This window comes from Chroicocephalus ridibundus, chromosome 2, assembly GCF_963924245.1.
Source record: "Chroicocephalus ridibundus chromosome 2, bChrRid1.1, whole genome shotgun sequence".
NCBI classification, from domain to species: domain Eukaryota; kingdom Metazoa; phylum Chordata; class Aves; order Charadriiformes; family Laridae; genus Chroicocephalus; species Chroicocephalus ridibundus.
In genome coordinates this window covers 77068434-77093847 of record NC_086285.1, presented here as the reverse complement: position 1 = coordinate 77093847, position 25414 = coordinate 77068434, and the positions used below count along the sequence as shown (strand labels likewise).

At 39.2% G+C, this 25414-nt stretch overlaps 1 protein-coding gene across 5 annotated transcripts in view; it reads right to left on the bottom strand.

Moving 5' to 3' along the window:
- Positions 1-25414, bottom strand: part of LYRM4 (LYR motif containing 4) — a 90501-nt gene that overhangs the window by 27624 nt on the left and 37463 nt on the right. Inside the window, exons 3-4 of one of the 5 annotated variants that reach the window (XR_010069937.1) lie at positions 22377-22437; positions 17446-17560 (exon numbers count right to left, since the gene is read on the bottom strand). The exons of 2 other annotated variants lie outside the window; for them this stretch is intronic. Coding sequence is in view for 1 of the 3 variants with exons in the window: in XM_063325970.1 (XP_063182040.1) it covers positions 22405-22437 (33 nt within the window). In the remaining 2 variants the exon portion in view is untranslated. The remainder of the gene's footprint in view (positions 1-17445; positions 17561-22376; positions 22438-25414) is intronic. 2 more of the 5 variants (XR_010069938.1, XM_063325970.1) reach the window with 2 other exon arrangements.

The window sequence follows — 25414 nt, the reverse complement described above, 5'->3', positions numbered from 1 at the left end:
CGAAATCTTGCATTTAAGCTGGTTGTGTGTTATAATGTGTCATGATAAGTAGGTCACATTTTGATCTTCTGATTTACCATATAAAAATTGTCATCTTCATTTACTGTCAGTGTGAAGTCAACATGCTACTTTTGTGATAGCTCCATAAGACTGCTAAGACTGAATTTTGGCAATGGTGGACAGAAAATGACAGCCATGCTACTACTTCCTTATTGTGCTGAGCTCGCAGGAGTGAAACAGAAGCCACTGAGAGAATCTGCATCTTCTTTACTGTCAATAAATCCATTTCATGGCTGCAGAGAAACACGTCTGCACTTGGCAAGGGCTCCACTTAAAAACAAAAATAGAAGTATCATTGTTTTAGTGGACATTACAGAAACATAACTCCCTCAGTGAATCTGACGCATTAGTAACACCTCCTTAACAGCTGTCTAATGATTTTTGCAGACATGAAATGGAATATTTTACTACTATTTTCAGTCATCTGTGCCACTTTTTCTTTCAGCTCAGGTTTGCCAAAACTGTAATGAAAGTCCCTGTGCTTTGTGCCATCACAGGCTTCTTAGTATCAATACAGCAATTAAACATACCATGGGTGTCAAAGGTAGTAACTGCTGAATTCTCACACTGGCAAAAGGACAATTCAGTTGTGTATATAGCTACAGTCTGCTAATTATTAAGCCATCCTCCTATTCTACTGGAAGGTTTCTCTCAGTAATAAAGGGAATCCAGAAGGAAGCTTGCCTAGAAGTTATAATGTGACCATAGGACTCAGAAGGCCATCACTAACTCCTTGTTCGACCACATGCGCTTGTCACTGTGGGCGAGTAAGTCTGATGGAGTGCATGTACGCTGAGGTTTTACTTTCTTCGTGGGGTACACTTGTAAAGTGAATTTCTTCACCCTCCATGCTTTGCTCCACATCGTGGCCCAGTGTCTCATAGTGCATGGGCTGGATTCTGCTCTGACTAAACCATCTGGGAGGTCTTCCCCAGAAGCAGCTGGAGTGTGCTCCAGCAGTAACTGAGCGTTAAGCTGTCGGGACTAGAAAAGAGCTAGTCCACAGTAAAAAACAAACCCCAAAGCATGTACAATGTAGACATCAGGTTCTTGACACAAAGTATTTTGCTCTACTGATATGTTTCTACAGATATGCTATTATGCATTAATGCGAACATTGTCTCAATTTTTTCAGCTCCCTAGATAGACCGTATCTTTTGGGGATGGTGATGTTTGAGCCCACACCTATTTGGTGGTCATGCTGCTTGTACCAACTTCAGCAGGTCCTTCCATCACCATCCATTATTCCTTAATTATTCCGATAAATACTTTCATGGCCATGAAGTAAGCAAGGTAATTTTCCAGCAAACACTAAAAAAGAAACTGGTGAGTGAATGACACCCTTCCTCTTCCACAAAGATAAACCAAGTTACTTTTCAGCTGGATCAGCTTTGTTGATCTAGGTCACTGTTTTGGCTTCACAAATTGAGACACTAACACGAAAAAGGTGAGGAACTGCTTATTTTGACCCTGAAAACACGTTAACCAAACTATGGCCTGAAGCACAGACATAAAAGTGCCACAAAACCTTGCAAAACAAACACGAAAGTTGTATTTATAATATTTGCAATATTTAATCTACTCACAATAGAGACTATTCTAATTAACAGCCCAAAAAGCCGGAGCACAATATACAACCTGCAAGTTCAAAGTGGAAAGCAACAGTTCAACCAGCAATGCTTTCAGAAGGATTCACAGAACCTTGTAAGAAGTGTCTCTTTGGAACAGGTCCTTGTGATTGAAAACTATTATTCTCTATTAATATGTAACCTGCTGTCAACTCCTGTTCTACTTAATGATATACTACTATTTTTTCCTCCCTTCCCTGCATTCCTCCAGTTGACCAAAATGAATAGCATGTAAACTAAATAAGGGAAAAATTAGAAAGCAAACATCTTTATGCAGATAAGCAGTATTATCTGAGGTAATACACCCAAATTTATTTGCACACAGTTAGAGAAAGGCTGCTGCAAACTGACAAGTCAAAAGAGGGCTAACTCACAGGTAGCAGCAATGGGATTGACAAATTATTCACTGCAGTAGAAAGGGATTACTTAGAAGGAAAAGACTTAAAGATACGTATATCAATCAAATCTTAACGTACGTAATCGTAACAAACGTAAATCAAATAAAGTGATTTGTTCTCCCCTTTCATGCTGTTCCTTTAAAGAATGGCAGCTAAAGCCAGAACTAATACATGCAGCTGAAGGGCAATTCTGTACAATGCAGCTGTCACACACAAATGCCGTCTCTCATTGTTTTGGTAGAGATGTATTTGTGAGCTGCAACAGCGCTGAGCGAGCCTGCAGTTTTCCTCACAATTCCCTAGATAAGATGTGTACTTTCCCCCCCTCTGCCTTAGGGCAATCAGTTTCATCACACAAGCTTTGTCATTGAGGACTTTTCCCAAAGCTAATTTACAAGCAGTTTTTCACAGACCCGTTTTCCCAAGGAGCATTTCTGGCACAACACGTGGCCTTGACAACTGTAAGTAACGCATCAGAGCGGCGTAAGAAGGTCTAACCTTTCCTCTGAGGTACAGAAACTGACTGCACCTGCCCTCCTAGTCTGTCATGATGCAAACTGAAGTAAGTTTACTTAGGTACCAGTAGTTTTTTTATTTGCAGTACTGTAGGAGGCTTGGGATGTACCTGCAGCTGGTTACTGCGCCTCAGATGAGGTAGCATCAACTTTCAGCATAAACATCTGCTTCACCGAACCCAGCTCAGCTGCTCTCTTTCGTCCATACTCTCAAAGCTCTTCCCCAGCCCCACCTCTCATTCAGTACAGCAACAAAATTTAAGTATTTGTAGAGTGCCTTCTATAACTAATTAGGCTAAAACTACCAAATATGAAGAAAGGAACAATTTATAGTAAGTGAAATGAGGATGCTGGAGAACAAAGAAGACTGGGGAAGAGGCAAGTGCAAAAAGGAAGAAGACAACTGGGATCAAAAATTTTCCATTATCACAGGAAAATATACATCTCTATTAAGTGACATGGTCAAAATTTGCAAGTTCATCAAATATCACTCGAGTAAGTCAAGGTAAAGATCTGTGCCTTGTAGAAGTTTTTACTAGATGAGGAAAAGTTAGACTAAAGCAATAATTTTAGGTTCAGCAGACTAGGATCTATGGTAACATTCAGCTATCGGCTTGTAGGGGCAGATTGAAAAGAAATTTCACACAGTATTCCAAAGTCATGGCTAACTGGGGAGGTCCCAATGGACCGGAGGGTAGCAAATGTAGCACCCATCTACAAAAAAGGCAGAAAGGAGGATCCAGGAAACTATAGGCCTGTCAGTCTGACCTCGGTAGCAGGGAAGGTCATGGAGCAGATCATCTTGAGTGCCATTACAAGCCTTAAAATGGACAAGCAGGGGATCAGGCCTAGTCAGCATGGGTTTATGAAAGGCAGGTCCTGCCTGACGAACCTGATCTCCTTCTATGACAAGATGACCCAATTATTGGATGAGGGGAAGGCTGTGGACATTGTCTACCTAGACTTTCGAAAAGCATTTGACACTGTCCCCCATAGAATTCTCATGGAAAAACTGGCGGCTCATGGCCTGGATGAGCATACGATCTGCTGGATCAAGTAGTGGCTGGATGGACAGTCCCAAAGAGTGGTGGTCAATGGAGTTAAATCCAGCTGGCAACCGGTCGCAAGTGGTGTCCCTCAGGGCTCACTGTTGGGACCATTTCTGTTTAACGTCTTTATCGATGACCTCGATAAGGACATAGAGTGTATCATCAGCAAGTTTGCAGATGACGCAAAGCTAAGCAGGAGTGTTGATCTACATGAGGATACGGAGGCTCTACAGAGAGACTTGGATAGATTGGACCGATGGGCCAATGCTAATGGAATGTGCTTCAACAAGGCCAAGCGCCGGGTCCTGCACTTGGGCCACAACAACCCCATGCATCGCTACAGGCTTGGGGAAGTGTGGCTGGAGAGCTGCCTGGCAGAAAAGGACCTGGGGGTTCTAATTGACAAGCGGCTAAACATGAGCCAGCAGTGTGCCTGGGTGGCCAAGAAAGCCAATGCCATCCTGGCTTGTATTAGAAATAGTGTGACCAGCAGAAGGAGGGAGGTGATTGTCCCCCTGTACTCAGCACTGGTGAGGCCACACCTTGAGTATTGTGTCCAGTTCTGGGCACCTCAATATGAGAGAGATATCAAGGTGCTGGAGCGAGTGCAGAGGAGGGCAACGAAGCTGGTGAAGGGCCTGCAGAATAAATCTTATGAGGAGCGATTGAAGGAGCTGGGACTGTTCAGTTTGAGGAAGAGGAGGCTGAGGGGAGACCTCATCACTCTCTACAACTACTTGAAAGGACATTGTAGAGAGGTTGGTGCTGGTCTCTTCTCACAGGTAATTAGTGATAGAACAAGAGGGAATGGGTTCAAGCTGCAGCAGGGTAGGTTTAGGCTGGACATTAGGAAAAAATTCTTCACAGAAAGAGTGGTTAGACACTGGAATAGGCTGCCCAGGGAGGTGGTGGAGTCATCATCCCTGAATGTGTTTAAGACTCGTTTAGATGTGGTGTTAAGGGATATGGTGTGAGGGAGAACTTTGTAGAGTGGAGTTGATGGTTGGACTCGATCCCAAGGGTCTTTTCCAGCCTAAATGATTCTATGATTCTAATACCTATGCTAATATCATTGACTAAAATAGACATTTATTTTAGTGGCACCTGACACTAAATAAATTGAAGCTGCTGATAAATATTTAACATGCAATGTTATCTCCTCTCAAGCTACGGCCCAGCTAAGAACAGTCAGCACGAGAAGAAAATCTGAGTGCTGCAAGAAAGGTTTCTAATGATTTAATATGTGTCATCACTTATTTCACGGTAGTCCTGGCAGAATTACTACTCAGAAGCACTAGGGATCGCTTGCCTGTTGTTATCTTTTAAACCCTGAGAAGCGACAGCCTTGTCTCCACTTGCGTGGTTTGTTTGAAGTTTCTCTCTGTAGCAGTGCAGTCTGCTGTGGGCTCCCCCTCTGCCACTTGACTCTCTGCCATGAGTCGCTTGTAAGTGATTGATCCTCCAGTCTGGGGGCTGCCTAGACACCTTCACTGCAAACCCAACCTCCTGCTTCTCGAAGATGGAACAGCTTACATGAGCACTATTGCTGAAAGGTGCTCTTTGTATATCTTTGATTAAGGCTCCAGTTGCATCCTTCCAAAGATGAGGGATGCTATTCTACAGCTTTTACAAATCAGCGTCTGTCATTTGATGCACATTTTATCCTGTTACTGGCTATCACTGTCACTCAAAAAAAGCAGTCATGCCCCTTCCGGCATATTCTCCACCCTATTCTGCCCCTGCTGACACTACCATCTGTAGAGCTGTTTGGTGAAGTGGCTGGGAAAGCGTCCAGTCTAACCACAAACACCACTCTGGTACCTGCCCGGAAAAAACTGCTTCCTGGCCAGCCTGATCGCCCTTCCCATGTACCACACCAACTACTTATACCACACAAGGGACCAGGCAGGACTGTCATTTCCAGGGGCAGTGCCAACTTAGAGCTCTTCTTCAACTACAAACTGATGGTTGCAGTCTATCCCCATGCAAGTCATCTTTGGATTGAAACACATATCCTGCATTTTCTTCCGTGAGCTGCTGAGTGACTTGGCTTAATCCTACATCACAAGTGCATCTCAGTAAGGCAGCTAATTAATCTCTCTGAAGTGTTCAAATTTCTGCTCAAAAGCCAACAAAATTATTTGGAATACCTCAATATCAAACGTACTACACAAGATCTCATTTTAATTGCGTTCAAACTGCAAGAAGAAAAAAATGTGCCCGAAGTAACAGTTTTAAGCTATTGAGAAAGCAATTAAAGCAACAGCCACACTACAAAATAAGTTACTTCTACTACAACAAAGATGCTTCTTAAGAGGAAAAAAAGTGCAGCAGTTCTATACAAAAATATAGCCATCGTATTTTACAAACCTCAATAAAGAAAACAAAATTTGCGCCCTTGGTGACAGCTGTCCGTTCGACAGCAGCATGAGCCTTTTCATTTTCCAGTATACTGGTTACTACTTTACATCAAATATATTTATTAGAACAGCAGCAGCTATCTTCCATGTCTTCTTTACCTGAGGAAAAGTATGTAGAAAGCACTATTGTATAACGACATTACATCCTTGCTGTGCATTTTTGTAGGGGTTTCTTCAGTTCGCTACAGGCCATTAACCTTTCACTTCAGGTAAGTAATGAACAATGACTTTCCCAACAAAGGAAATCAGCTGTGTTACCAATGGCAACTCCACTTACAAATACATGCACCAACCCCCTGTGCATGCACTTATTTATTTTTTTAAAAATCAATTCCGGTGTGAAATAAGAAAGGTTCCCTTTGGCTTCACCTTGAGCTGATAATGAACAAACCCTCAGTGAAGCCTACTCCCAAGGAAGTCTTCTTTAATAGCACTGATTAAAAATAAAATGAAGTTTCTACTTAGGACGCAAGATGTATTGCTTCCTGCTTTCCTTCACCAGGGTAGGGTATCTTGTAATTGGACCAGTGCTAATTGGACACTTCAGCCAAACAATTTAATTTAAAAGGGAAAAAAAAAAAGACTCCAATTTCCCTTGGTTTCTAACAGAGTTAGTGTCATTGACCAACACCAATATGCTGAACTGTGAAATCAACACAAGACCTTAATTACACCAGGAGAAAGTGCAGGAAAACCCTGGTGGGGTCTGTCTTTTTCATTTTACTTGTGTATCAGATTAACGTACAACTTCAAGCAGAAACACGTAAGTGTTTCTTAAAGAACCTGCTCTGATTTAATATGTTTTGTACAAAGGTACAATGGGAAGAATAGGTTAAAAGCATTTTTAACATCGGTGTGGTTCTGTATCTGTACCAAATCATCAACTATAAAACAGGTTAAAATTTTTTGCCTGACATCAGGGCATATACTTTACAAAGGAGGTGGTAAAAGCTGACAGATTCAGGACAGCAAGCTAGAAGAAATAGAGACATAATTAAGAAGTAGGTTATTTCTTAGGCAGACACTAATTGGGAAAGACTTGCATCTCTCTGGTTTTTGTTTATACATAATGGTGGTCAAACCCACATAAATAATACCAGGGTGCTGAAAATCTTAACTAGTTGGCGGAATGCAATAACCACTAACACATATTTTTCCTTTCCCACCCTGCTTCATTCTATCCATCATTTCATCCTTAACCCTCATGCCCTTAATCCTTCTCTTTCTTTCATCATTTCTCCTATTAAGAGGGCTTCCTCCTCTCCAAAAGCAGCAGCTATGAACTACTTCCTTTTAACATCTTATTTCCAAAACGAACTTCCTCTGTGAAGCGGGCATGCACCAGCCCGTCACAGCAGAACATGTAAGAGCCTTGGAGAGATGTTGGAGAACAAAGGAAAGTAAGGGGAGACTCTGCCTTGCATCTGCTAATGCTGCCTTTCCCTTTGTACTTTTTGTATGGCAAATCCACTAAAAAAGAGGCACTGAAAAACTGCATCCTAGTACTTCCTTTCTTCCATTCCATATATTGGCATTCGTAATTAGATTTTGCTTATGAATTTTAAGACAGATTTTATTTCATGTTAATAGGATGATAGCCTTTAATTTTCTACAAAATACTTGTAATATTTTTGCACCAGTGATGTATAGTTGCATAATGCCTCGACATATTTTATTAAACTTCATTCGTACTTCCTTAATATTCTGCATGCAGAAACTAGAATTCAGCAAACTGTTGACGGGCTGCATTTCTAAATTCTGTATTGCTTCAAATACTAGCTCAATAAAGACTTAAAAAAATATTAATAATTAGAAGCCCTGGAGAGCAGAGCGACTGCTATTCTAATCTGTTATGAAAAGACAGATTCAGAAGAGATTTCTGATTCTATCAGCGTAAAATTCAGGTGCTCAGAAAGCCCCTTTTCTTTTTTTCCTATAAAATAAAAACCATAACACCAACATATTAAAACAATGTTAAAAATGCATAATCAAAGACACAAAAGATGTCTTGACATTTATCTGCAGAATTAGAGCTTAACAGCACATTTTGTATTTTTAGGCTTTCTGTCATATAAATATAATTTAGTTTCAATCAATCACTTCTGTATAAATGTGAAAGAAACAGTTCCCACAGTGAAACTCTGGATTCCACATTAATCATTGCTCTGAAAGGCTATTTAATTATAGCAAGAATAAAATACATCAGAATATTTCCCCAAAATTGTTCTGCATTCTCCCCAGAATTTTCTGCTATGTTCTCTCTTCGTATGAGACCCCTTGTTCCCTACTAACATTCAGGGAAGCTCTGCCTGCAAAATAAGATACAAATACAGATTTCTGCTATCCAGACTGCCTGGTAACTGTATACACTGGCTACTTCCCCATCCCAGCTCCCTCAAAGTGGTTTGCAGGAGAAAATTATAGAAAAATGATACTGTACAAATATTTGCCTAAGGAAGATTTTGAAGATTCCTCTGATTTCCTTCTTCTGTATGTTCAATTCATCATCTTACAATCCAGTATGAAGATGCTGACTAGGCTACTCTCAGCTATAACAGTAGCTTGAACACATCATAGTCTCCCTCAAAAGTTTAAACAGTAACTGATCCCACAAACCTGTAGACACTGTTGTAAACTTTCAACAACAAAGGACCAAAAGAGACCCATCCACAAACAGCATGCTTTATCAACATACTTTCAGGGACTACAGAAAAATAAATCCACTGCGACAGGTATATTAGCTATTCCTGTTGTTTACCTATGTATTTGGAAAAGAAAGTATCCCTGCTCAGTCTTATTTTTGCTGCTTAATTTACAAAAAGCCAGAAGTCACCTACAAAAATATAGAAAGTGAATATGAATTAGAGGGCAACTATAAACTTATACTTAAGTCATTTTGTAGTAACTGAATTACTTCACCATCATGAGCAAAGTCTAGCACCAAACTTACAGGTGGTACCTTTTTTAAATTATAATTTTCAATATTTTTGCTAGCGTCATGGTAACATCAACTAACACAATGTAATCTCATACTAAAGGTAAAGAAGAGTAAGTCAAGTTCTTATAAATCAAAAGTTCTTTGCATGAACTTTGTTTTAGCAGTAAATATACAATCTCAAAAAAGAAGAAAAGCCTCTTTATACACTGGCATGTCTTTAACAAAAGGGATTGCTCTGCTTGGGAATTTAAAAACAAAAAACTACAGATAATTACTGAATACTGTCCCTTCAGTATGGCTACAATCCCATCAACTTTATCGGTTTCTCATTTTACGTAACAGTGATGTTAAAATAATTTTTTGTCATGCAGAAAACAAAACAAAACAACTGCATCAGGTTGGGTTTTACATTAACCACATTGTCCAGTAACTATTAGATTGAGTCTTTCTCTTACGCTACTTCTCTGCTTAATTCCTTGGTCCTCAGAGATGCCTTTCCAGACTGAAACCATGAAGTAGTTATACAGCAATGATTGACAGAATGCTGTTTAACAAGCAGTTTCATTTGTTCAGGGCATTTTGGTTGGACTGTTCAGCTGTAATGATGCTCTTGATGTAACATTACAGTTCTTAAAAACCACAGTTCACTGCCACAGCAGCACTGCTATGCCAATGTGATGACCATTACCATGAAGAATTTTCCATTAATTTACAATCAGAAACAATCACAGGTTTCACTGTAGGCAGCTTATAATGCCACACCATATCTCTGAACTCGTTTCCATTCAAGTTTGAAGCATATTTTGTTTCAGCCTGCAGAAACCTTTTAGCATCGATTGCCAAGAGCCACATTATAGTTCCATTAACAGGAGTTTTCTGATATCATTAAGGGTTAATACAACTCTATTGCAGAAGATAAAGCTGATTTAAACCAGCATGTATGTATTCATTGGGCTATGATACATTCAAATTTTGTTCATAATATTAAAGAGAATGGGGTAGGCTGGGACACTTTATTGAAAACTGCTGTTTACTTCCAGGTACACTCTGTAAAGCAGAAGGCCACTGTTACTACATGTGGAGGATGCAGGAGTTTCTCTAAGCAAAACTGAGATCTAAACACAGCAGATGTAGGCCTAGCAATCTGTGAAACGAAACCCAAATGTTCTTGCAGTGCTACAAAAACAAATGCGCACACACAGTAACCAACTGCAAAAGATACAAATACTTTTGTGGAGAAAGTGACCCTACTTCTGTAAGGGTCACTGGAGATACATGTGGTGGTGGCAGCAGATAATGAAACATCAATGCCTGCAGCGTAATAACTATAGATGGCTTGCACACCTATTAAAAACTTGGGTGATCATCAGCCAATAGCTCAGTGCTGCCAATGTTTTCAAGGGATGCCGGATAACAGCAATGAACAAGAGATTGGTGAAGGAATACATGGCTCTCCCCATTCTTCAAAGCATCTGCCACCCAAAAGGTGACGCAACAGCCTGACGCAACACAACATAAGGAATACCTGCCTATGTGAACATGATCTAAGTGACAGTCATTCTATAGGAGATAATAAATACAACAAATTTCTCTTCTACGCGCGTCACCACAAGGTCAGCAAGCATTTGTCAGGATTCGCTGAAAGACCTATATATAACCTGTGCTACCTTCCTTATGCTACATCAAAGCTTTCTGAAGCGGTATGCAGAACTAGCCAAGTTTCTTGTGTACTGGAACTGTTATGCTTTCTACGCATACAAGGAACAATACTTTGCTTCTTTGCAGAAATGCAAAAATAGACTCAAAGTGATCATTCATGAAATTGCTTAATACGAAGGAGGCACCCTTCAAACCTATTTTTAGAAAACAAAAGCATGGCTGTGATTACTTTCCTTACATGGTAAGAATGACATACAGTCTTCTTCATTTTCCCCTCTACGTATTTATTTTGGAATATGACTTTTCATTCCCTGTTTAGTCTTTAACTGCTTCCTAAGTGACAAACGGTGTGCTATGGGGAAAGGAGCTTCACGCTAGACTAAAATTCTCAGCCAGCTTTGCCCTTCCCTGCCTGGCTATATTTACAGCCACACCTCACATTACTAAGTCTTGAGCAAGCAAAAGTGCCTGCAGAAATGCTGCTGATCCAGAACTTGTCACCTACAGTGAGACAGCCTGTTACATCCACTTCAAACGGGGGGTAGGTGGCCATGCAAGACATAGCAGGGTAGCGGCAAACCTCTGTTATAATTCTTGTTATGGCTTTGGGAATTAACTTTTTTTTTTTAATTTAAAAGAAGACAACATTAAAAAGCCAAACGCTCTTCCCTCACATGCAAGAAGAGACATTGAAATCATATGTAGTGTTATTACTCACTTGAATCAACCATCATGTTCTACCATGTGCGTCCCTAACTGAAGTGTCATCTATACTACATACTTTATAACTGAACATAATGAGTGAGAGGAATTTTTGTACAGCATTAAGGAAAACATGACCATGATTAAAATGGAAGTGATGAAATTCTGACACCCCTTCCCAAGCTGAGTACAGGCAAAACGCTGCAACTTCCAGGGACATTGCTGTTCCATCTAAATACCAGATTGTAACAGTATGAATGATGATTGATGCTTCCTCGCCATCTTAAAAGCTTCTGGAGCAAGGATGCCATCAGAGGCTTCTGTGATAGAGCAAGTAAAAGTGACATAAAATGCCTGAAGTCCCTCTGGCAAAAGAGAGAGGCAACAACCAGATGCTGCACCCTCTAAAGGCAGGCATGGGAGTATTGCATGGAGCATGTGTTATTTTGTCCTTTCTTCCTTCCCATCATAAGCAGCGATGTTCTGCAACAGGTACCTAGAGCTATAGGGAAATCAGGAAATTAAATATTCTACCTTTAATATTCTACATTCTATAACTATTTCTGCTGAATGGATTATCTCTCCCTACACAGTATAAGACAGCTGAACTCCTGCACAGCACAGATGCTAAATGCTTGCTGGAAAACTTGGAACAGAACAACACGGAAGGACAAAAGGTTACCTTACCAGCTCTAATACCTGTTGCCATTAGAGTTATCAGTATGGAATGTTATGTTTGACTCTCAGAAAATATTAAAAGCCAGAAAATACTTGAGTGGAAAACTGAAGACCTAAATAACAAAGAAGATAGCAAAACCACACAAGAAATAGGAAGCCAAAACAAGGCTGAGGATGTTAAGTCTGTACTGAGGCTGTAAAGTTTTTACTCTTTCACCTTCTGAGTTTGGGGTAATGGAATATTTTTAAAAATCTAAAAATACCTGACAAGTACATTTATATGGCTATTTATAAAGTTTAAAAACAAACCAAAACCCACCCTCATAACAAGTCACACAGGCACACTATTCTATTAATTCCATTACAGTCATATTGTGAAACAAGTCGCTTCTCAGAATGTCTGAAAATAATGTTCACATAGTACATGAAATGTGTGATGCTTAGCTTTGGATTAAGAGATGTAAAATTATTTCAATTGCATATGCTTATAAATTATTTCTTTGTTTTTTAAAACATGTATAAATAACACAACAGTTCATAGAACTATAATTTATTTTCTTAATTGAGAGAATTATCTGTGTCACTGAACTATCAGTGTTAGTGTTAAGTTGATGGTTGGACTCGATGATCTGAAAGGTCCCTTCCAACCTAGACAAGTCCATGATTCTATGAAATAACTGTGAAGTTTAGTAGTCCTTTGAAGAGATGACTAGTTTCATGATTATGACTGAAATGTATGCTACAGGTTCTATAATGAACAGAGGAATGAAGGTGGGCTATGAAGTTTTTTTTTTTTTATGGACGTCACATCTCTATGAGCACCAAAGACTGATAAACAATCTTTTTCTTTTCAATAGGAATTCTTTTCATGCCCTACATGCATTTGCAGTGGGCGACCTGAAGTAGTAGCTTATGTGGAAGGGGGATCTTGGAGTTTCCAGGCAAACAGCATCTGTAGGACAAGTTTGCTACGTGCGGCATCACCCACAGACAGCTCTGTGATGCTGTAGAGGTTTGATGCCTGTGACCTCTGGACAAGGAACCAACACATCCTGTGCATGCTTTGGATATTCCCAGCAAGCAGCCAGGCAGGTGATCTTGCCTGAGCAGAGGAAAGACTCATGCTGGGCCCCAGGGAGGAAGGGGAGAAGTCACTGTAGGCCACAAGTTGCCATGCCAGAAGAGGACCACATTTTGAGTGCTGACAGAGAAGCAATACGCAAAATGAAAAAAAAAATGGAGCAAACTGCTGCAGCTCTAATAGGGCAGATAACACTTTGTGCGCTGATGGTGCAAGGGGTTGCAATAATGCTAAATCCAGCACGATTGACTGACATAAGCAGGAAGTACTCTAGCTCCATCTCCTCTGGGCATGACAGAGTTATTCGGCACCAGCTGGCAGGAACAAAGGGGGCAAACAGTGCTGACGGAAGAAAAGAACAAGATCCTGCAGTGCTCATGGTCCTGCTCATCAAGCTGGAAGTGAGCTGGAAGAGTGACAAGACCTCTGGTCCTTGCATTTCCTTATTATAACTGACTCAGCTTGGGTAAGATCTCAATTTGCCTCAAGGCTTTTGAGCCTCATAAGACAACTTGAAGTCTCAAAGCAAGGCCAGGAAGGAAAAAACCATTCTCAGGATCCATCTCAGCAGACCAAGACTCACTCCAGCATAGGAGGATGCAAGGTCACATAAGAAAATACCAACTCTGTCATCTTGGTAACCAGCATGAGCACATCTGAGAATGAGCCTGCAGCAGGTACCACTGGCAAGGGAGTGGCATTTGAGCAGAGACCTAATGTCAGATACACAGCAGGAGTAAGGAGGAGAGAATTGCTCCTCTGCTACAAGAAATGGCTGAAAAGGAACAGAAACTGAAAGATCACAGGAAAAAAAAGATCAAAGCAGAATGAAAACCGGGGCCCCCCTTCCCCAGATCCTAGCTCCAGCCCAGGGCACTTAAGAGAAACTATGATGCCCGTCAGAAGTTTTGCTTTGTATAAACTACATCTGTTCATTATTATAGTTACCAACAGGACATTGCTGGGGAATATTTCCCATGGATGATTGCACTTTTAATAGTAATGACCACAACAAATGTTTTATGTAAAACACTGAAGAGTAAAAAATAGTCATCTGAAAGGCCTGTAACTGCTAACATCCTCCTGCAAATATCCACACACCACAGAAAACATATTAGTGAGAAAGCTTCAAGCTTGTAATGAAACAACAGTGATGGGAGAAAATAAATGAAAAAAGATGTCCTCTTGCTTTTTTTTCCTCTTTCACTGCTTTGGATGTACATATTTTCAGGCCTTTGAGCTTTGTTTAATTATTTTGTGCAGGAGACTGGAATCCTCAAAGTGTTATGTGAGAGTGTGAACACAGGACGAAATTCAGTAGCTACACAAACAAGTTAATAGGACTCTTAAACTACTGAACTATTCCTCAGCTTCTACTGTTTCAATTTCTCATTCCTTGAAATTCAATACCAAACCATTAAGCAATTCTGTATCTGCTTCGATAAACGACATTTGAATAATCATAAGAATGACATGGGATGGTATTACCAAGAAGCTCCATGCATTGCAATGTATTTTATCTGTCCTACTGGAAAAAAAAAAAATAGCGTTTTCCTGAGAACAGTACTGTCTAGCAATGGCAGACCATCAGAGAGGATGCCATTACCATATTTGTGATCTGTGTGAGGGCTGCACAGATGTGCTGTTTTTTATCTCCCCCAAGTGGTCAAGCGAGTTTGTAAGTCTGCCTTAGAGAAGCGGCTTCCTCCCTCTCTAGAGCATCTTCTAGAGTCAGATGAAAGGCCAGGGGTGGACTAGGAAAACTTTAAAGCTGAACAAAAATTCATTAAGAGGGTAGAAACCACAGGAAACGCCCAGTCTCAAAAGTAACTCGGTTACTCCACATATTCCCATATAACCCCTACATTTAATTCCTAATGCCCTTTCCAGCATACAAGTGACTAAACTACATCTTGAAATAGTATCCATGTTTGATAGTTTACAAGTGGGTTTAATCACCTTGGTACAGATTTACTAATAATTTATAATCTAATTTGTCTTTGAAATAACTAATATTTCAAGGATCTGACATCAGAGGTATCTGAACTAGTACAATCTCATTGCAATTAATAGCCTCAAACCATTCAATTGTAATCTGTCACCACTTCTCAGACGGCACTGATTACAGTTACTTTCCATTTTTCTTTAATATCTCATGTAAATTACAGCGAATGAGCAGATAGCCTTCACCCTTTTAGTTATATGTATGTTTAAAACATGGTGGAAAGGATATGGAAAAAGAGGAGGAAATCCTTACTGTTATTTTAGCTATACTCTAAATCTGTTACAAACATTAATGTGGCTGTAGGCCACTTTAGACAGGATATAAATGACTGTCCTCCACTTTGCTCTTTTCTTCAATCATTAAAGTTTACTTAATATTCATGAAAAATACTTTATATCCCTGGAAGCTAAAAGCCTCTCTTTATTCACAGAACAATGACACCTCTGGCTGTATCATAAATTACCTACATTGTCAGGACAACATACTTACAACCTCATCTGGAGGACCAATCCTAAATATGAGAGAAGAGATTTGTTTTCATGCCTAATAATTTGTAAAAATGCTTTGCTGTTTATTTAAGTTATAAAGAATTCTCTTTATTTATGGTTGTCAAATATTACCAGGGTCACTGAGAAATCTTTCAAAGTCAGTGAAAAATCTGAAATAGGGAATTTCCACTGGTGTTTGTGCTTACTACTCACACACACTGAATTTCCCAAGGGATATATATGCAATTTTGTGATTGAGCTTCTCAAAGAAAGGTCTAGCTGGAGGCAGCTGACTTGGGCTGGAAAAAAGCAGTCACCAAACAGGCATCTTTCTCATTATGACAGGCAAGTGCAGCATTGAAGGTGGTATTAAAACACTTCTCTTGCCTTGTCAAAGCTGTCCCTGCAACTGGGATGAAACATGCACAGCTTTCCATAAACCCAAGTTCAAAAGTACATCTTAACTTCTACTTCCACTGGAAAAAAAAAAACAACCCAAAAGCTAAGTTGTTTCCACAAAACTGAACTACAGCTTTGGCTTCAGGTGTAACCTTATGGATACACTGCTGTTTTATGCCCACAACTTTGTCTTTGATTTCTTATGGCAAGTGTTGAATTCTACAACAGTTAAGACTACAGAGCTGTTTTAGTCAAAGTCCCATTCTCACCCTGCAAAAATCCGTGATGTTGACTGAAATTCTAGTGTTTATCTATTCCCAAAGCAGTATTTTCTCCCACGAAGAGCAAGATTCTTCCTCGATCCAGTCGGAAACACAGTAAAGACCCATAAAAACCCATAAAAACATCCTTTTGATTTAAAAAATATTTTAAATATTTTGATCTTAAGAAATAAGGCTAAAACAAATACGCTTAAAATCTGAAAGCTGACATGGATAGAAATCTCTGCTAAGTACTCCTTACATGTCACTTTCTACACCAAAAATAATCTGTAGCACATATACCAGAGAGCAGTCATATGATTACTTTTAAGAGGGAACAATGGAAATTACAGGTTAGACAGACATATACCACGATCAAATTAAACATTGCTTTTCTGCTTTGCATAATTTACATATACAGAATTTGTTTTTTAAACAATATTGGCATTTGGAATTTGTTTCTATAACAATATAAATATGCAACATTACTCCTACTCAGAGTTCCTAGCTCTTTATGTATCTGTAGAATAATGTTATCTTTAGTTTGTTGTAGTAGTTGTTGTAGAGTTTCTTTGTGACCAGTTCCTGTGTAAATGAATTGACTGCACAGGTAAAAGAACAAAACTAAAAATAAAGTTCTTAATGCACTACTGTTAAGTGTAGCTTTTAGTTCTGCGAACTAAATGAGTCACTGCTGATGCTTGTTAACACGGTAGTAGAAAACTACCAGCACTAGCAATTCAGGATAGGTTTGCAGCGATTTCCAGCCTATGCCAACTGTCCTCCTTGCCTTCAACCTTAAGAAAAAACAAATTTGAACACCAATGCTCAAATACCACCGAAGAGAACAACCACTGGATCTCACTTTGTTCTCTTTGCTCCCAAGCTGAGTAACAGCTGCCCTTTGTGTTTGTCCTTTTGCATACCAAATACACAAAAGACAGACAGACCTAAGTGCCCCGGTATGCGCTCTGCAGGGGACTTCACCAATCCATACAACAAATACAGGGCTACGGAATTGGCTGCCCAAACCATAAGGTAGGTAAGTGGCTTTTTAATATTATTATATTGCGCATTTCTCCTACATAAGTTTTACAATGTATCTGTATACCGACTGTGTATAAATTAAAAGCTGTGCAATATAATAAAGAAAAATGCCACTTACCTGACTTTCCATAACTTGGTCTATAAGAATTCAGAGTCTCACTAGTATGCTAAATATTGGGATGTCATAGGAGAGCAAAGAGCCATTCTTTTGACAACGAAGAATGTCATGTAGCCTAAAAAAAAATTACAAAGGGTTTTTGCTTCTCTAAAGGAAAAAAAAAAACAGACTATTTTAATTTCTCTGTTAAGCCAATAATGTAAGTTTTCCTTCCGATGAAACAGAAGGTGTTTCTGCCACTTTTCTGCCACTCCACATACAATTCCTATATTCCTTCAAAAGAGATATGCTAATTTTTCCTAAATGTTTTTCCTAAACGTGATTTCTTCATTGTTAAATAAAGATACCTCCAATTAAGTACACCACTTTCTAACTCTATTTAAACTATGTTCAGGGGCAGGAACAAGGGTAAAAAAGCTGGAGGAACTTCATAGCTAGATACAAAAAATTACTGTCAATAACCAAAATAATTGTTTCTAAAACTACAGAAAATTTACTGCAGCTTTGGAACACTGTTTAAAGTGATCAATCAGGCTTATATAGTAAGAATAAAGACAGCCCTGGATTTAGAAAACACATCAGGTCTGCAGGTGTCTTGACAGAGCACGTTAAGTAAAATTAATGAAAACATGACTTATAAAGGGCAGGACAAAAAAAAAAAATCCTGACAAAAACGAACACCAAAAAGCCTATCAAATTCCAGAAGACTGAATTGCAGTGTGCTATCAATAAAATTTCCACAGCAAATTTTGTTTAAAAAAAAAATAAATCACTTACCTTTTACATACACACAATACAAAGAGATTTATTGAAATACTGATTCATAAAATAACAGCAAGCACTCTGAGATCCTCTTAGAGCAATGAAAGCTGAATTGGTAGGAGAAAAGTAGGTTCATTTTTCTGCAAAGATATACTTTACTTGTACACAATAATCAAGCTAGACAGTACCTAATGCCCAATCTGCAGCATCCTTTGGTAAGGTGTAAAGAAACCTTAGGTACAGAACATTGCATGGAGGCAAAATTCAGCCACCTTCTGACTGAGGTCAACTGAAAGCCAGCTTTACAAGTGAGATCAAGAAGAAAATGAATACCATTTCTAGCCTGATGCTATCTGTGCAGTGGTGATTGTAAGGTACTTTTGATTCTTCCAAAATAACAGTATGGTTTACAATGCTTTAATTTCCTTCTTATTCCCAATATCTCCAATTCAAATAAACAGACCTCTATCAGGTAAAACTGAGTTAGCTGGTTTTTGGGGTAGACTATAGCGATATATTTTCCTGTGACATTACACAGTATTCCGGTCAGCATTTCTCGACTCCTGCATGAAGTCCTGTTTTGCAAAGATGTGTGCCAGTGAAATAACAAAGGCTGAAGTTTAGGTTCATATAGAATTCTACACAAATTCACAACAGAATGAAGAATAAATATTATTCAGTATTAAGCAACCAGAAAACCCCCATTGTGCCACTATAATGTCTGGCCAAAATCTTTTTGTATTTGGTGCTTTTCAACAATAATCAGGAGATTCATTACCAATGCTCACAGGTTTTTAGGATAATTCACTATGTGTCTATTGTTTGTCAGGGCTTCCACGCCCAGAAGGTTAATGGGAGCAGAACTCAAAACTGAGACAGGACTAAGTAAACTTGAATTTCTTCACAGATTGCATAGGAACTAAAATAAACTCCTTAGGACCCTTGAGAACAAATTCAAAACTCCCATGAACTTTAAATCCAAACCACTGTAAGCTCCCTAAAGTAAAGCTGAAAATCTACAGGATATTTCCTAAAAGAAAAACATACTCACAGCACCCAACACCAAAAAGAATCTTCATATTAAGTGAGCTTTAAACCATCTTTGTCATATACGCAACTGAAGAATTACCTGTTTTAAAAAAGGGAGAACCCAAGACAACAGGCAAAGATAAAAAGGATAAATGATGTTCTACGCTGCCGAAATTTGTGGCAGACACAGAATTAAAAGGTGATTTTTCTAAACGTCTGTTCCTTGAAACTAAACACTTGATTATCTTCACAGCCTTTGCAAGTTTCTTAGATATCAAAAGAAGAACACATATAAATATACATCACATTCCCACTCAGCTGTAGGGCAAAGGGATTACATTGTTTTATCCTCATAAAGTTTCATTAATAATACTTAAATGTTTTCTTTTACCTCCAGGGAGACCTTCTTTCCAGTGTCATGTTCTTTAGCCATGGCATTGTTCTTCAAGCATCCTCTTTTTGGTGACTACCATTTAGTATAGGTTACTGCAGAAACATCTATAATCAACTTAAAGTTGTGTCACAGGAGCATGGTCCTTACACGTGGGTTTCAATCTTTCAAATGAAAAGACTATGACAACAACTATTGGTATCACAGGGGAAAAAAAATCTCAAATAGTTTATTAAGAGGCATGTCACAACAGCACCTTTTCGTTGCCTTATAGTAAGTCAGCTTTGAAAAAAATGTGTTCCCATGAGAAAGGGCTACACAGCAAACACATAACTCTTTGTTACAATGCCTTTGAAAATTCTGGGGAGATGAATGCATTACATGCCTTGGCCATTGTTTTCCAAAAGACTTCTGATGAAAAGGAAGTCTGAGATTAGCTAATGGTTAAAACAATGAAATACTAGCACTAATAATTTGTAAAGATCTTAAAAAAAACCCAACCAAAACCCAAAACAAACCCACAAAATTCTGAAAACAACAACAACAAAAACCCTACCACATATTTTAAGTAGAAAAGATCCTCTGGATCTTCCACAATATTCCTACCAAAAAAAAAATATCTATCATGAAATAACTAAACACTGCAGGACCATTAAGTATTTTAGACTTATGGTTCTAGGTCTCAAGGAGGCTGCAAGGTAGAGGTGTCATGAGGGGGGATTTCCTTCCTCCCCCTGACATGGTCCCTGTGGGAACCAGAAGTTCATTTCACAGGGAGTCAAGGAAGAGCAGTCCATCTGCAAAATACAAGGTGGTACTGCCATCTTCTTCATCCTTCCCACCTGTGCGGGCTACAGGACTTCTGCATCCCATGCCCAAGGCCTGGGATACAGAGAGCCTCACTGACTCCATCTGTGGAGCAACTCCTTGCTCCTCCTCCCCTCCAGAGAAGTGCTGGAGAGGGCAGGTGCGGGACCAGGACAGGAGTGCAGCCTCCTCCGGGGCAGGGAGGCAGAAACATTGCCAAGGTGGGCTGAGCAGCACCCTGAACTGTGTAGACTATCTCGTAACTTTGGTATCATTCAGTGTCACATAGAGTTGGAACTGGTTTGCTGCCTATCTTGATAGTCTTACTTCTGCTACATAACAGTACTTTTCTAGCGTTTTAGTTCAGTTAGTAACAAACAGAAACAAGCCAAAATAACTGTGTGTTGATACCTACAGCACAGGAGGACAGTCTGCTAACAGGAACAGACTAAAATGTTCCTAAAACCCAGAAGTTTAGTGCATTTTTGTACTTACTAGAATAGCAACAAAAGGCTTAATTCTAAGTATATAGTATCATAAACCAAACAAATTTTTGAAAAGTGATTTTTCCATTCCTGCAATTCCAGAATCTCCTGATGCTTGCACAGCCACAGGTATACAACAATAGCAAATTTTCAAACAGGCCAGTATCTCCAAAACCTGAACCCAGTGGAAAATTTTTGCAATAAACATGTTTCTAAAAATGGCCCAATATATCAGTATACTACAGCACAGATTTTTTACTAAGGGTGTGAGTTTTTCCTCAATGGGATACTGAAAACAGCATTTCAGCATCATTTTAGTCACCATCTCCTGAATGTGATAATAGAGAACAGGAACATTAATGCAAGAAACGTCATCAACATTTCTCCTCTTCTCAGGTTTTCTGGCACTTGAAGTGTGTTGTTAGCTTACTTGATCCAAAACCAATACAAATGTGACCTGGAGACGCAGACTGGCAGTACAGCCAGTTGGATCAGGGCAGATGTGTCTTCGTATTTTGGGACTTACAGCCCTGCCTCTTACAGAAACCTTCTTTTAACCACAAGCTGCTCTTCTATTTTTTTTTTTTCTTTTCTTTTAAAACTTCGATTGAGGGATAATAAGGTTTAAGATTAAGCTTTAATATCACCTGGAGGCGGACGAGCATATACATGCAGAACCCAAAGAAAAGGAGAGCACAGCACAGTACGCAAACAAGGACAGTCTGCCCAGAGCAATTTAAGATATGAGCAAAATTGTAAGAGCAACTCGATTGGAGGTAAAACCTCTGCGTGCAGTCTTCTTCATGCTAAGCATTGAATGCACAAAAAGCACGTGAAATGTTTACAGCTTTGTTTGCTTTTTACCTTCTGATTGATCCTGGAATTAACAAACATGCCATGAAACCAAAGGTAAAAGTCCAGTTGATCCTATGATGCAGGACTTGATAGTCTTCCCATATCTGCCCAAAGCCCTAGCACTTCCAAAGAAGAAACCTCTGCAATTCATGCTTTTAATACAGGATTATTTCCAGAACAGATATTGCTTAAAAGGATCTCAACGACACAGAATTTACATTGTCCCCCCTCAATGTGATTTCTACCAACTGCCCTGCTTATCCAATACTATAAAAAAAGGAAAACAAATAGAAGCCTGAAATGCCCCCATAATGGCACTGAAAGATTCTTTGTGTTAAATCAGGAGATCAAGCTCTCAGTTCTTCCAAAAATTTTAGGTAGGACTGGGAAGTATTTAATGTTTTTTTTTTTTTTTTTTTTACTACAAAAACATTCTGACCTGATGAGTTCAGAACAGTAAGCTGTTCAGCACCATTCTTAAGAGACAGAGAGCAGTGAAGACAGGAACATTTGTAAATATATATAACAATACCACAGGTTAAAATGTCATGTTGAAACACCAAGTCTTTCTAATACCATATTCAAATCTACTCAATGCTTACTTTCTGCGCAACGAAGAGAGATGAAACTTTATGTTACTTCCCGCAATGAGGGACATTCTGCCTAGAAATTAAAAAAAAAAAAACACACTGAATTTCTGTCTCCATATTCCAAAAAAACCCCAGACGTTAACTTCAGTGAGTTTGCTTAAATATTGCATCCATATCCCACATTGGGATATCCCATATATCCCATATTGTGTAGTTTGATGTGTGACTGTAATAGCTAGGGTAAAACTGTTATGTGGAATTGATATTTTTTGCAAGAGTGGCAGGGTTTTAAGTGGCTAGTAAGTGTTAAATATATGCCATTTAACAGATCTAAAAGCAGACTGATTCACAAGTAGCATTACAATTCATATAGTACCTCAGAGGCTTCAGGCTAATAGCAATTCATACATGTAAATTGGCAAGAATGCTAGGTTTTATTTGTGCTGCTTTACCAAAATCCTTCAAAGACATTTACCACTACTTCACAGCTGAGATCTACAGAAGAACTAAAGGAAAGGTCATCTCAACAAGAGCTTTATGTCTCTATGACTGAAAGGCAAGTTTGGAAAATAAATTCCAGATCCTACCATCATGTGATTTAGATTCTGATCTTTTCAAAGCACAGTCTAACTACTAATTATAGTAGTAACTCTCACACAGAAATGCTTCATTATTTAATTTACAAAGCAACAATCTGATCATGTCTCACAATGATTCAGAGCAATGTTAACCTATGAAACTGCAAGCTCAAACCACAGCAGGCTTCAGAATCAAACGTTTTGAAGAGTTTCGGGTCAGTAACATCATTTCATCTGAGGACCACTCTGCTTTAAAGTAGCTGCGTTGTACCTCTGGTGCCGGAAATTATTTCCCTCCAGCCACAGCAGGAAATATGAATTAAAATGTGTATGTCATAAGTAAAAAGCAACGAGCAGTTTTTGATCAGGAGTGACCTCCCTCCACACGCCTGCATGTTGGCTGGGAAAAACTCCATAAGCTGCAGAAGCAATGGTTTTCATCACTGAAGTTGATCAAGTGTGCTGGCACTGTGGTGTATGTCCTACCAGCACCATGTGATGCATGGCTAAGAGTAGACATAAAGAGCAATTAAAAAAAAAAAAAAAAAAAAAGAAATTATGAGCAATGTGAAAGTGGGTGAAATGTTATGATTGAAGATCATCATCTGTTGTTTTTTAATTACTGAAGCAGGCTTAGCACAGGTATGCAAGCAACACTATGCAATATCAAAACTGGCCGCATGCTGTGGGGGTAGCCCTGATCAGTTCTGCTTCCCATGGAAGTTGAAGGTGGACAGAATATAGCTGCATGTATTTCAGAACTGGAATTGCCTTTGTAAAACACCTTTTGTTGCTCTTCATTTCCAACCAACTGCATGTGGGCAAGAGGACATATCCCACTGTATATGTGCTAGCTGAATATACAAATAAACAGCTGAATATCCACGCCAGTAATTTTCTTCTGTACAGAGACTGGCTTGTTTGGCAGCAATGAATGCCAAGGGCAGAGAACTGTGGATGTCTGCATGTGGCTGGAGATACACAAAAAATACTCTGTGCATGACTCTTTAGGTAAGAAATTCAAGGGGAAGATGATTGACCATGAGGGTGATGATGAATAAGTGTGAAACCAGATGTGGATACTAGGCAGCAGCATTCAGCTATGGCCAGGTTGGTCCTTTGAAACTACAAAGGTCTGAGCTACCAGTTACGCAGAGGTAGAGGAACGTGAATTATTACTTTGCGTCCGCAATCAAGAAAAACCTATCTAGCCCCACACATAAAAGACTGGCCCCATTGTCACCCCAAAATATTATTCATGTGATCTAGTTACAATGTTTTAAAACACCTCTTAATTTGTTAAAATGGACCAGCCATGATGTACGCAGCTCGCAACACACCACAGCTACAAACAGAAACTTGACATTTTGGACAGCAGGTGTGACTGGAAAAAGGAGGAAGTTGCATCTAGAAATTGAGTGTGCAGCTCACGCAGAGTTGATACTGAAGCTGCACTGAGTCTCTCATAGTCACATGGAATTACATGGAGAATCATGATCACAGTACTCTGCATTTGCATTTATTTACTGTACTGATCTACTTCCAACATAGTAGTTACAGATCTACCAGCAGCATGCTAAGCATAAATTTTCATTCATACAAGAAACGTCACATTAACAGTGCTATTCTGAAAGTCATGTTCTAGAAGAAGATGTGGTATTAATCTACTAGTGCAGGACTAAAAACAGATATATGTCACTGTGATGAGTTGCAATTTGTCACTTTTTTATGAAACACAGGACAGTGGGTATTCAGTATCTCTCCCCAGGCACCTAACTCCTATAGCTGTACATCCACTCCATAACCCTAAAAGCACCAAGCCAAAACGAGCTAAGCGCTGCACGTTTAGGATTATCAACTGTTAAGATCTTAGAGACTGAATCTAATGCATAAAGGCTGGATGAGAATTAAGGAAAGGAAATACAAGCCCCCAATTATTCTGCAATAAGACAGGCTATGCTATTATTCCCTTTGTTCAAGGGACTCAGGAAAGCATTACTATAAAAACATGTTAAAATGAGAAGCAAATGGCATTTAAAACAGCTTCACTTCCTACTTAGGGTAGACCTGAGAGCAAGGGGAGCAAGCATGTAGGAAGGAGAGTGCTTGAAGAAAGAAATAAAAGCACAGTAGCTGGCACTTCTCTGCAATAATATTATCAGCCTGCTGAGAGCAATTACAATAGCACAGACAGCACTTGCTTTATTGTGACCTTATTGAATTAAATCTGAGGAAAAAACCTCCAGGATTCAGCAGGGAATTTATTAGAAAATTTTAATGCCAACTTAAATTTGATCCAAAGGCCTCAATATTAAAGGTCATATCCATTACTATACAGTGGGAAACCTTGGATCTCTCTGTTCCTATGTTCCACCATTTCTCAGTTGTTTTCTTTTCTAAGAGTAGGTCAGACTCTCCTTCTCTCAGCTTTGCTGCACTCTGTATTAGACTGCTGTTTACATTTTAAAAAGC